The following is a 13,589-nucleotide window of genomic DNA, read 5'->3' as shown; positions in this document are numbered from 1 at the left end:
TTCCTTGAATTCAAAGAAACAGTAGGGATAGCAGGAATTAGTCAGAGATGCTCCCTGTTTTCATAGGAGCTCACACTATCATTACAGACATGACCAAATGCAAATTACAGAACTCTATCCCACCAATCCAACCAGTGCTTCCACGTTGGACCCAAACAGCCTGATCAGCCAAAAATGGTTTTGCCTATAATCTAGAAAATCTATTAAATGAATTAGAAAGAAGAGCAGGATCATTTTAAAGAGCAAGACGTAATTATGCTATTGGCAGAAAATCAATGTATTGCAAAGTATGAGAGAGGGGATTTGTTTCAAAACGTTCATATCAACTATTCCCAATTTGTGTTTTCAGTTTAAAATATGCTTGAGCAAAATTTCTAGTCTTCCCCAGACCACATGATGATTCAGAACTGGAAGTTAGAGCAAGTGAGTCAAAATATCATTCAGAAGCATGTATTTTGAGAAAAATATCAGAAAATTTTTTACCTCTCTACTCATCAGGCCACCCCCTTTCAGATAGGGATGAAAGGATATTCACATACAGACAAAGTGGTAGTCTGGCAGTACTGTGCCAAAATAAACACTAATCAGAAAATAGATGGGAAAATTCTCTAAAATCCACAAACATATCAAAAATTTTTCTACTGAAACTTGTATTGAAAACACAGCAGTGGATTATGTTCAGTGATCTAAAATATCTGTTCTCTTACCCAACTTCAGCTGTGGTAAATCAGGAACCTCCTTCATTATGAGGGTGTAGTATACGTGAAGTCCTCTTTGAGCATTCAAGAGCAGAAGACATAGGTCCTTATGCCATTTATATGCATGTTGCATGCAATTTCCAGATGGGACATAAAAACTTCCCTGTATAACAGAAGTACCAGAAAAATACCGAGATTAAAATTCTGGCTCTACATTTGTCCTAGAGGTTTCCATAAAAATCTTTTTTTCAACAGCTTTTCACTTCTAATTAAGCATTTGGACTCAGACCTACCTCCTAATCAGCTAACTATCTAGGCATATGTTTACAACTGTATCTCATTTTTTGTGCATGCTCTTCCCAAACCAAAGCAAAATGAGTTGTTCCCAGAAATGTACTAAAAGAACATGGTCCCCCGTACTAAAATGTTCAATCCAAATGCTCCAACGTATCAGTCTGGCTTTGCTTTTCACCCACATCCCATTCTGGAACAAACATTTCTACGGAGCAGATAGTGTAAGCAATGGCACATCCTTTGCTACAGGATAATTATAGAATGTCCTGGGTTGAAAAGGATCTCAAAGATCATCTAGTTTCAACTCCCCACTACATGCAGGGTTGCCAACCACCAGACAGGTTGTCCAGAGCTACATCCAGCCTGGCCTTGAATGCCTCCAGGGATGGGGCATCCGCAAATTCTCTGGGCAACCTGTTCCAATGTGTCACCGCCTTCTGAGTGGCAATGGATAAGAAGGACTAAAAGGAAGACTACATTTAAATTTCTTTTTCCTTATATTGTCTTAAGCCCTTCTGTGAAGTTTGGAGCTTGATGTCATTGTGGCATAGAATCATAGAATCATAGAATTGTTTGAGTTGGAAGCAATATTAAATGTTATCCATGTAGTCCAACAACCATGCTTTGTTATGAATATTAGTAAAAAAAATGCTGATGGTAAAACTATTCAGCCTACTAATGAGAGTCATTCTGTCCTCCAGGATAAACACCAGGATTATGATCTCTCTTGTGGGAAGAGATGTCAATGGACAGACTGCAGTACAGTTATAAAAATTTTTTCCCAAAAACTTCTTTACTCTTTGAACATAAGCTGAGTTGGCATAAAGTCACTATATATCAAAGTTTTCAGTCAAAAACACTTGGAGAAATAATGTAAATTTGAAATTTGCAAGGCTCAGATGTAAGCTAAAACTGGTTCTTAAACTGTGCTTTTGTGAGCAGGATTTCATTGAGAGTTGTAAGAAATATTATGACAATTGTCAGTAACAGCTCATATTTCTTAGGTCTCTGTAAGCGATGCATTTTACAGCTTCTAGCCAGATCATGGACCTGTCATCCTCTTTCAATTGCTCCTAATAGTGTAGCAGAAAGATCTGTTACAGCTTGCAATCAGTGATAATAGCTGGTTCTTGTTCCATCACAAGGGAGTAATTTATATGCTTTGCACAAGAAGCAAGGATTATGAAGACAAAGAAAGAAAGCCATCAAGGTACTCTATCCTTGAACTTTATGAAACGTTAGGTAAATTGAGTATATGTCTAGATCTGCAGCAGATGAGTTGCACAAAGGCGTAAGTCAGGATGCTCTCACTAATGTATGGCTATGGAGAAGCAAGAACAATTTGCAAGTTACTCCACAGCTGATCTCTAATGGAGTAGGAATATAGGAATATAATTCCTAGCCCTGGTTAGGTACTGTCTGCCTTTTTGGACATCAAGTAGTTAGTAGTTACTAAGCCAATGGCCTCAACAGCCATTTCCCAGAAGAACAGTGAAGATTCACCAACCACTGTACCTCCCACACTGTTGTATCTGTAAGTCCCAAGGTAAACTTGCATTTCCTGGATCTTAACTTGAGCTGGGATGCATTTCTCAACTTTCTTGTGCAAATCATCAAGATATTAAATAGCATTCTGTGGTAGACACAATGGGGACTTCTCAGCTTGACCCACAAAAAGCTGGTGATGACTGTCTGTACTGGTTGTTCCTGGAAGGTATCAAAACACTCAACCTAATTATGTATCTAAATTTTATTCTTGCAATGGAAAATAGAAAAAAAAAGAGCATAATCAAATACTGCTGGGAATAATAGAAAATCTGATGTGGATTGATACACAGTGTCACAAAAATGTCCTGCTCCATAACCTATTGCTGATTTTTTAAGCAAAAATTGCTCTGGCATTTAAGTGCTGCACTGACGAGCAGAAGGAAAGATGTCAGGTAATTTCATAGTTCGTATCAATGCTGTAACACAGCATTGTTGAACTAGTCTAAATTTGAATAGGTCTATTTGGAACCTTTCTTGGAATAATTGTTGCTTAAAACTGAAAGTAAAAAATAATAGGAAAATGCAACTCCATGTGAGCTCCAAAATGTGTGATTTAAAGATGTTGAAAATCCTCATCAGTTTAATCTTCCTTAAATGCATTAGTGTTTGTCTAATATTCATATAGTGCTGAATAAAGAAAATTTCTTAGAAATTCAATAGTTTAGGTTATAGAGCGCAGGAGTTCAAGAGAATATATTTTGCAAAGAGTTACATAGTGCTAAAACACAAAATGGGAAATAATTTTTATTCAAAATAGTTTACATTATGTGTTACCTGCTTAACTTGGTTATTATGGTAGAAATAGAAGGAAGGGATGCCGTCCAAAGGGACTTGGACAAGCTTGAAATGTTGGCCCACAAGAACCTAATCATATTCAACAAGGTCAAGTGCAAAGTGTAGGACTTGGGTTGGAACAATTCCAGGTATGTATGCAGTCTGGGAGAAGAATTCCTTGAGAACAGCTCTGCAGAGAAGGACTTGGGGGTTCTGATGGACAAAAAGCTGGACATGAGCCAGCAGTGTGTGCTTGCAGCCCAGAAGACCAACAGTATCCTGGGTGCATCAACAGGGGGGTGGCAGTAGGGAAGAGATTCTTCCCCTCTACTCTGTCCTTGTGAAGCCTCATCTGGAGTGTTGTGCCCAGGCTTGGGCCCCCAGCAAAAAAAGGAAGTGGAGTTGTTGGAGTGGGTTCAGAGGAGGGTCACAAAGATGCTCAGAGTGCTAAAGCCCTTCTCCTATGAAAAAAGGCTGAGGGATTTAGGCTTGTTCATCCTCAAGAAGAGAAGGTTGTGGGAAGGACTTACTGCAGCCTTCCAGTATTTAAAGGGAGGTTATAAACAGGAGGGAGACCAACTTTACATCAGTTAGTGATGGGACAAGGAAGGATGGTTTTAAGTACAAGAAGGGAGATTTAGATTAGATATGAGGAAGAAATGTTTTACTCTGAATGGTGAGACACTGGCACAGGTTGCCCAGAGTAGCTGTGGATGCCCCATGCCTGGAGGTGTTCAAGGCCAGGTTGGATGGGGCCCTGTGCAGCCTGATCTGATGGATGGCAATCCTGTCCATGGCAGGGGTGAGGAACTAGATCATCTTTAAGGACCCTTCCAACCTAAGCCATTCTATGATTCTATTACCCTAATTTGAAATATTTGTCAAGGCAAGAAGTGAGAGTGATGGAAAAAAAGACATCAAGTTCCAAATCCCTGGTCCTTCAGTGACAGTAAGGAATTACTGCTTTCAGAAGACTGCTTCTTTGGAAAGTGGTTGCACACACGGAGGCAAAGCAGGACATAAGAGAGATTATTAAACCAACCTCAGGGACAGTTTAGGTAATGTGAGCTAAGGTCTGTGCATCCTTGTCTACTGGGGATCCAAGCACAGTAGGCATCTGTCAGACAAGACCATTATAAACTACTGTAGCTTAATCAATCTATCCGTCACTGTTCACTAATCTGAGAAATGTCAAGAAATGCCCTCCTTCGGGATGGTCTGAAGACTGCATATCTTCCACATTCTTACTTTTAATTGCTTTTGCTACTACACTGTATAAGTGGTTGCTGTTTGCTAGGTTATTGCCTAGCTTCACGATACAATACTGAAAAATCAAGCTTAGTAGCAATCATGGGACACAGTATTCTAATGAAAAAGTACTGAAAAGCTAGAATCCAGGAAAAACACTGTCCATGACCCATTAAAAAACTACCAAGTGCTCAGAAATCTGTGCTCCTTGAATCAGGACAGATACCTTTTATTGCAAAGGATTTACTTCTGGTTAAGACACAATCCATGTTAAAACAAGTTTACATAGTGAAGCTGACAGTCCAAGCTTGCCCAAAGTATACTGACTGTCTGGGCTTGTAAAATCCACTGTGAAATTATGTTAGCTTCCTTGAACATTTTGAGTAAATTCCTTTGGTCTATGTTAATTTAATCTCATTGGTTTGTAAGTAAGAACAGAATTTTCTGTTAGTTCAAAATGGATCTGTACTGCTTTCCTTTTCCATGAACCTCTCTGCAATAGCAGAATATTTCTGTCTTTTGTTCTTATCTACTTCTGAAAAGCTTGTGAGCAAATGAATGTCTTAGAAATCTGCACTTCAAGACTTACCACCTAAATGTACTCCAACAGCAGTGATGGAGGATGATACAGAAGCTACTAGTATTGGCACCAGAGAAAAGTACAACTTCTATTGTGCCGATAGCATCAGAGAAAAAATATACCATGAAAGCCATAAGATGATAGAAAAACAGACAGAAAAGAGCAGTCATGAAAACAATGCAAAGAACTGCAAATAATGCCAATAATTTCAGAATGCAATGATTGCTTTTAGAGTTAGTTTTTCTATGGCATTTGAAAAATATCAGTGGTATTGATCCCAAAAGTAAGAATAAAGTTATCCCATTAGCTGCCAACATGTATCTGACAAAACCTCACTTGAGAACTGTGTGCAGTTTTGGGTGCCATGATGTAAGAAGGACATAAAACTAAGAGAGAGTCAGTCAAAGGGAGAACTTGAAGAAGCTATGGAGAAGAGTCTAGAGGGCAAAGTGTGTGATGAGCAGCTGAGATCACTTGGTTTGTTCAGCCTTCAGTTGAATTTGACCATGCTCTGGAAAACCAGATCCTGACATTATTTTGTCCACCTGTCCTCTAAAATTTCTTCTAGTGTTTACTCAGCCAAAGAAAATAGCCTAAAAATTCAACAACTTCAATATAAACAAAACATTCCTGACGATATCCCTGCTAAATAGACTTAAATAAATCCTTTAAAATGAATGTGTCTTGTGTAATGTTCTTTTTAGTGAATGGATTTCTCCTATAATTACAGTGTATTACTTTACAAATGTACTTTACAACAAGAGAAAGGAAAATTACTTGAGAAAAACAAACACAATTTAAATAAGGTTCAGGCCAATTCATTATTCTAATGCAAAGAACAATTTGTGAGTAACCACTTGCAGTGTACTAAATCCATCTAATATCAAAAGCACCAATTGGATTTTATGCTCTGTTATACACAGTTATTGATATTTGTTTTGTATTAAAGTAATTTCACAAGCTATGTAAACTGTGCAAAACCTTCAACAATAGCACTAACAATTGGTAAATTAGACTCTTTACATTTAATCTAATTCAAAACAGCATTTCGTAATTCAGATTCAAATTCAAATTAATTTGTTAAGAATTCAAAGATACTAAGAAACTACTGCAGACTAAATAGATGAGATTGGCATTTCCAGTAGTTTTTCATTAGCAGACAGTACCATCTTCTAGTGAAGATCTAGATATCTGCTTGGAACAGAGTAACAAAGGTCAGCATCTCAAGATGAATGCAGTCTCTGAGAGCATGATGTCTGCACATTCATCTGGATGCCTGAATTTGTCACCTAGCATATTAATTTTGGTATAGCTTCAAAACCAGTGAGCATGGAGATTTTGCATATTTACCACAGAGAATGCTTTTCATGGTAGGAGCTCTTCTGTGAGCTGGTAGTTGGAAACAAAATGATAGTTACTGAGTTTTAATCCTTGAGAAAGGATTAAAAAATTATTTCTGGTCCTAAGAGATATGACTGAAGCATAGGGGCAGAAGCACACTCTTTCACATGTATAGGAAAACACACGACAAAGAGAGATATTGATACTTTATAATAAATTTTAAAAAATTAAACAACAACCAAAAAAAAATTCATTCTGACCTTTCCTCCTCTCTCTCTCTCCCATCAATGAATACTTGCTGGAAAATCAACAAGTTAGATGGGACCTTTGGTAACCTGATGATGTTGGTGGCTACTCTCCCCACAGCAGACAATGTGGGGATAATCTTTATAATCTTTGATGTCACTTCCAAACCAAGCTATTCTATGATTCTATGATGTTTCATTACTCAAAACTCTTAAAATAAAAGTACAATCACTCTACTGTATTTACTTTTGACTTACATGACACTAACAACACTAATCCAAAAGTGTCAATAATGGGAAATAGCTGACAATGCATTATTAACAATATAGAAAAGCAGTAATGCTTTGCCTCTCATTAAATCTTTTATGAAAGAAAATGCTAGTTGGTATTTCATAATAGAAGATACAATTTGGCATTTGTTTTAATAATTAATAGGGTTATTTTGCCAAAACAATTGGGATGACAGTACAGTGGAAAAATTGTTCAAGACCAAAGTCAAATTTAATGATAATTAACACTTTGTACAGAAATTAGCATGAAGATAATATTTGACTTCAAACCCTTGAAAAATAAAAAACATCAGTCTTGAAAATGAAGCATTATCTGAACAGGCGGAAGAGAATTATCCTGGTAGGTTCTAATTGTTTTGTCTCAGATAAAAGATACTGTTAAAAAACACAAGTTGTATTTTCTACATTAAGAATGGCTGAAATGGCTGAGAAAATAAATGGCTGAGAAAGACAAATTGGCCAATAAAGTGTTTGATGATAGGACAATTTCCATCTAAAAATATCGGTCTAGAAAATGTGTCAAAGACCTCATGGATTCCTATTAAAGCTTTTTCTAAGAGAAAATTTGGTAAAACCTTGACAGGATTTCACGTCTCATTTGGACACCCTCACAACAAAACATTTTGATTTTTTCAATTCAAATAAAGTCTCAGATTTTTTTTTTCTTTTGTCAGGGTTCATACTCAAACAGCATAATATTATACATTTAAAAAGTCCAAAGCAAAATAAAGTTTTCTTCCATTTTCAGGTATCTTGATTTGGTTTGGGTCGTGTTTTTCTGTTTTTTGGTTTTTGGTTTTTTTTTTTTTTTTTTTTTCGAATTTTACTTTTAGAGGACATTTCACAGTTATTTGAATTGTGTTTCAATAGAAACTAAGCAAAAATCTGAAGTCTCCTCAGCCTGTCTCCAATTTATTTCACATATCACCTTGAAAAGTGAACCTCTCCAAGACCTCAAAGGTCAAGTTACATCTTAACATATCAGTAGCAGTGTCTACCACCACAGTGGCTCTTCATGGGAAAGCAAACTAAAAAGGCTTAGAAGTCTTAACAAAATTCTGCTGATGATGAATAAGGAAGAAAATCATTTCCTTCTCCTGAGCTCTAAGGTTATACATCACTATAGGGAAAATTAAAGCCATAAAAACATTTCTTCAGCAGTAAATTAAACACTGGAGAAGATGTCTCACGAAAGCTAGAGCAGGTGTCTGACAGGAGGCATACTTCTTCCAAGATGAGCACTGAATCATCTGGGACAAAAAAAGTCATGCTTTCCTTTCCCTCTATTTGACGTGTATATGAAAATGACACATATCAATCCATATCTTTATCTTGTAGTTAATAGTTTTGTTTAGAGGATAGTCACAAAGTACTCTGAGGTGTCTGTTGGCCAAGAGGTGCAGCAATACTGACAAATTATTTTATGGGAAAAAAAAAAAAAAAAAGCAGTGGTTGATTTTTCAAACTCTCTGAACATAAGAGATTATCCAGAAAAAATAAAATAAAAAAAATCTCAGATAGACAGACATCTATATGAATATATAAAAAGCTGACTTTCATATGTAATTACAAAATATATATTTTTAAATTTACACAAACACACAACACATTATGTAAATTCAGATCTCCTAAACAAAATAACACAGTGGAGACATCAAAAAAAAAGACTTCAGTGCAATGGCCTTTCTGATTAAATAGAACCCACGCTGCTTATCTGCAGATAAGGAAAGAAATCCACTCTTGTTGCTGTGATCAAACAAGGACCCCTGAGCTGTAGAACTGCCTTGTTATAACATGTCACTGCAGGTAGCAGGCATAAAACCAGTCAGGTTCCAAAATGAAACTTGTTAGTAATTTTTTTTTTGTCTCTCCCACACATTATGTACAGACTCACACATACAAGGGGTACTGTTCAGTAGTATATTGAGACTGCACAACTAGAAATTGCATTAAAGACAACAGAAAATACAAAAAATGTTTTGATTCAACTTTGACAAATAGCAAGGAATACAAATGGTTCAGACATCATGAGTTGCATTCTTCACCTAGATATAACTGTTGGCTCCAAGAAGGGTGTATTTGTCTGGGCCTACTGTGTCCCTGGGAATCCTTGTAGAGAAAAAACTGTAACTGAAGGGAAGTGAAGATATGTGTATGGAAATGGATGTCCCATCTTGTGTCACCCTCCCAGTCCCCCCTGCAGGAAGGTATGGCAAATCTGTACGACAGTCAACTGACAACACTTTCTCAGAACATCTCTCTGCTGGGGACATATAGCTCAGCTCTGCCGAGGTTCATAGGAACCAGACTGACTAAGTGAATCTCACTGCAGCTGTTACACAGAGAAAAAGAAAAGGAGAGAAGGCAGAGAAGGTAAGGGAAGGAATGTAAAGGGAAGGGAATTGTGTCTAAAGAGTAAAATCTTATCAAAAGAAATCTGCTACAAGGAAAATACCTCCTGGGCAAATCCTAAAGGATTTGAGCTGGCATCATTCTGCTTTAGCTTGGTGCCATTTCCTCAAATTTTGCTTGAACACAGAGTTGAATGAGCCTTGATGCCTGAGAAGGACATGGGTAGAAGTGGACTGATTTCTTGGCCTTCTATCCATACCTACATGATCTCTCTTGTGACTTTCCCCTAAAAATTAGTTAAAAGCAGTTCCCTTGCACATGACATTTCTCTCATAGTGTTTGGCACAATATGCTATTAAACATAGAACTTGTATCATGCTTCATGCGTCACAGAAATAGTTTCAGTGTTGCTTTCTGATGCACAAAGTTAGAGCAAACATTCACTCTGAAATGCTCTTTATGTAATAAAAGCAATAGTGAGTACCACAGATTCCTATTTAAAAATGTCGGGCTGTATTAAATATTGCCAGTCACTGATAAAGAGAGTTACTTCAGGCCCAAATCTCTGTTCATGAGGAATAATTGATTTTTTCAGTTTGAGGCTTAATCTGGGAAAAAATAACATGTTAAATCAACTCAGAAAGAAATCATTTCTTTGTTCATAGGGAAATGAAATGAACTTTTCTTTCTTTCCAGTGGCACTTTTAAAAATGATTTATCACATTATTGTGACATAACAAGTCAAGACTTGTCAGCTAAGTACCATAATCCACCTCATACACCCTCTTAACAAACTAAAGATATTAATTAAAACATACCTTAAATTGAGTGTCATGCTGTTAAAGCATTTTCTGATTTCTACCTTTAAGTTTCTATATCATCCTTAACATCATTAACCCACCATTAAGCATAAGATCAACTCACTGGTCTCATTAAAGAAGTCCACCTGTGGCAATCAATTTGATTTTTTCCCCCTACTCCCACCTACTTGGCCTGTGAAATAATTTAACAATGGCTATTACTTGAAAATTGCTTCTCACTGGCTCCTTTTTGTGTCCAATCCCAAATCAAACTCAGTCTCAAAGGAGAGAAGGCGGATGGAGCCACCCGCACCCATGCAGATCTATTTACTTGACAGCCTTGTCCAGAATTCAATGTGGAGATCTCCATAATCAAAGAAGTTTCTGAATGCAAGCTAATTAGCTTCTTTACAAATTGAGACAAAAATGGGAGCAATCATAGCACTACTGACCTCTTCTTAAATTTGGAAACTTTTAACACTAACAGTGATGTCAAAACATGGCCAAGGAGGAAATACCTACTTGTCATTTTTCAGTGACGAATTACTTCAACCTTTATGGGTTCTCTTTTTTAAGCATCGTAACATTTTGTGACTAAGGCCAACTTTTTGTTTTATTGTTTCTTTCAAGTCTGCTATACAATCACAGTTACCAAATAAGTTCCTGTGAGTCATAAGCAGGTGGGAAGCAGTCAAGACTCTATTGATAGCATTATTATTTTTTATTATTATTTGCAAATGGTCTTGCATACACACTTTCATCTGTTTGGTTCACAATCAGCTTCCCTCAAAGATGCATGGAAAATCTACTGTTTTGCATATGCTTTGTCAAGCTGGAGCAATGTTCAGCAAGTCTATGTGTTGGAAGCAATAGTCAAGTATTAAAGACAGAGTTGTAAGCTAAGGAAAAAACCCCCACATCTAAGCCTGATAGTTTCTGAAATTGCATGCCTTTGGGCAATGTCTCAAAATGCCCAAATACTGGTTCATGCAGCACCCTTCACATGCCTATGCTTTCCAAAGAATGCCTGTAGGAACTGACAGCACTGTCATTTCTCTCAACAGTAGAAAATTCTAAGCTTACATAAGCACCTTCCAGCAATATGTTATCCTGAATTTCTTAAGGTCTATAAAATTGGAGGAAAAAAAGAATCCTTTTCTTAGTTATTTTTTCAGCTTAAATGAATTTTTTGTCCATCCTTATATAGTGAAAACAATGAACAGAAGCTCTTTTGCAAAATACTACTCCAAAGTTTGCTGTAAATCAGTTTCCATTTCTTTCTCAACTATATTGCTGAAGATAATTATGTGGCTCAGAGAGTTCCATCACTCACATAATTCAAGTTTTCTAAGCGACCAGATGAGATCTATTGGATTTTTCTCACAGCAGTGTTTCAGAACCTGCTCTTTCTGGAGTAACACTTTATTTCAACCAATCACACAACGAAAGAATCAGTAGTGGCCCTGGTTACTAACCCTTTCTTTCTTGCAAACAGTCTACTCAAGAAATGCTTTACTCTAGACTATGTGCTGTATGGCTATGTTTTCTCTGACACTTGAGGGATGTGGTTTCTAAGGGAAGAAACAACTCAATGCTTAATGCTGTCATTATGCTGCATTCTTGAAGTCTTCACTTCTGACATATTCAGGCAATGAATAATTTATATCTCTTTTGCATGCATATACACATACATCAAATTGCAAATACAATTATAAAACAATATACAGCCCTTTACATAACTTCAGAAATCCACAATTTCTGTTATCACTGAAACAGAAGTAATGGCTAATCAGAAACCTTCCTGAGTATGTTACTTGCAGACAATTACATCAATTTGCTATAATTTACTGTGACAAAACAGGGAATTTTTGAATAACTGGAGCTGTATAAATTTGCATAAGTATTGTATTTTCACAGGTTTATTTTCCTAGGCCAGTAGATACCTCCTATATTATGCATAGTACATATTCCAGCCCTGAAGTCATTTGCCCTCAAAGGCAATCAAATTTCATGAGCCACGAGTCGCTTACTGCTTATTCTGTAGGCCATCATTTTATGTTTTAAACGAAATATTTCCAGTCAGTTTAATAGAAGAGAAACTGGGAGCTGGCTGACAGATCTAGAGAGTCAAACCATATTTGTTTACAAGAAAGGCACAATATGTAGAGCAGGAACAATACTCAACACTGCTTTGAAGGAACCCTCTGTCCCATTTAGGCCTTCACTCTTGCCTCAGGCGACTGTCTGGCAATGTCAAATACATCTTACTCCAATGGGATGCATAGATTGCTCCAAAACGTAACACAGTCTGTGAGATGGTCCTGATTTTTCATTTGGGACACCAGAGAACAGACCCATTATATCTCCACTTACCCTGCGGCATTCTATTTCTCACTGAAAGAGTCTGGAAAGAGGTTATGGAAGTAGTGTAAGCTTATATGCATAGTAAACACATTGAGCTTACCCTAGCATGGATTTGTTATTCTTTTTTTTTTTTTCTTTTTTTTTTTACTTGTATCCTGTAATGATATATCGTGCCTTTACACCTTTCACTTTCCCCTGTTGTCTGCATCCTGCTTATCCCACTTCACCCTAGTGTCCCAGATTCACCAAGTCCAAGTGACAAAACAACTTTTATTTTCAGCTCGTTTCAGGCCAATTCTTAGTCAGAAGTTGAAAAGTTTTTTGTTGCAAGTCTACTACAGGAAGTTAAGCATTCTTTGATTCTTTGCTTGATGCTAGTTCTGTTGCCTCTTGAAAACTCTCCTGCTGAATTACGGAACTAGCATTTACAAAATAGGTAAGTGGTATTGAGCCTGGCATACCCAGGTGTCATCATGGAGATCAGACACCTAAAATGCAATCACTGCAGTCACAGTGGTAATTATAACTAAGGTAGTAACAGATTTACTGGCTGAAGAATTTCCTTCAAGTTATCAAGAACATTAAGTAGGAAGAACATAAATGTCACACATTTCCAATTGTACCTACCAGCTGTATTCAACTCAACTAGCTTTTATCATCAGATCATTTAGTGTAAATAAGTGATAAAGGCTTTCTTTAAAGCTACTTTGATTCAGATAGGCTTGGAAAAAGAAATCGAAGTCAACACTAAGCTAAGTGGGATGGGTTGTAAATAGAGCAGTTCTGATTTTAGGTCTTTTTCTCCAACATTTTTGCCCTTCTTTCCTTCAAGCATTACCTAATTCTACCCAGCAACTGTTTATTTTTTTTGCTATCTTTAAAAAAACTCCAGTACGCTCAGTAAACATAGGGTTAAGTACAGCCAACTTTGAGGGATTTCATTCTTTCATTAAAGCACTTGTAGAATTTTTCTTGCTTTGTCCATGAAGTTCTAAAGATGCTATTTGTATACTGACTATATGACTATACGACTAAATCTTTGTCAACTGCTATT

At 36.8% G+C, this 13,589-nt stretch overlaps 1 protein-coding gene across 1 annotated transcript in view; it reads right to left on the bottom strand.

The window, feature by feature from the left end:
• Window positions 1–13,589, bottom strand: part of FAM135B (family with sequence similarity 135 member B) — a 120,033-nt gene that overhangs the window by 25,826 nt on the left and 80,618 nt on the right. The window contains exon 7 of the mRNA XM_042839942.1: window positions 708–861. Coding sequence (XP_042695876.1) covers window positions 708–861 — 154 coding nt within the window. The remainder of the gene's footprint in view (window positions 1–707; window positions 862–13,589) is intronic.

This window comes from Centrocercus urophasianus, unplaced genomic scaffold, assembly GCF_019232065.1.
Source record: "Centrocercus urophasianus isolate 14NV4802_14NV808 unplaced genomic scaffold, USGS_Curo_1.0 seq_11, whole genome shotgun sequence".
NCBI classification, from domain to species: domain Eukaryota; kingdom Metazoa; phylum Chordata; class Aves; order Galliformes; family Phasianidae; genus Centrocercus; species Centrocercus urophasianus.
Note: the sequence above shows the minus strand (reverse complement) of the source record. Positions and strands in the feature narration are given on the sequence as shown.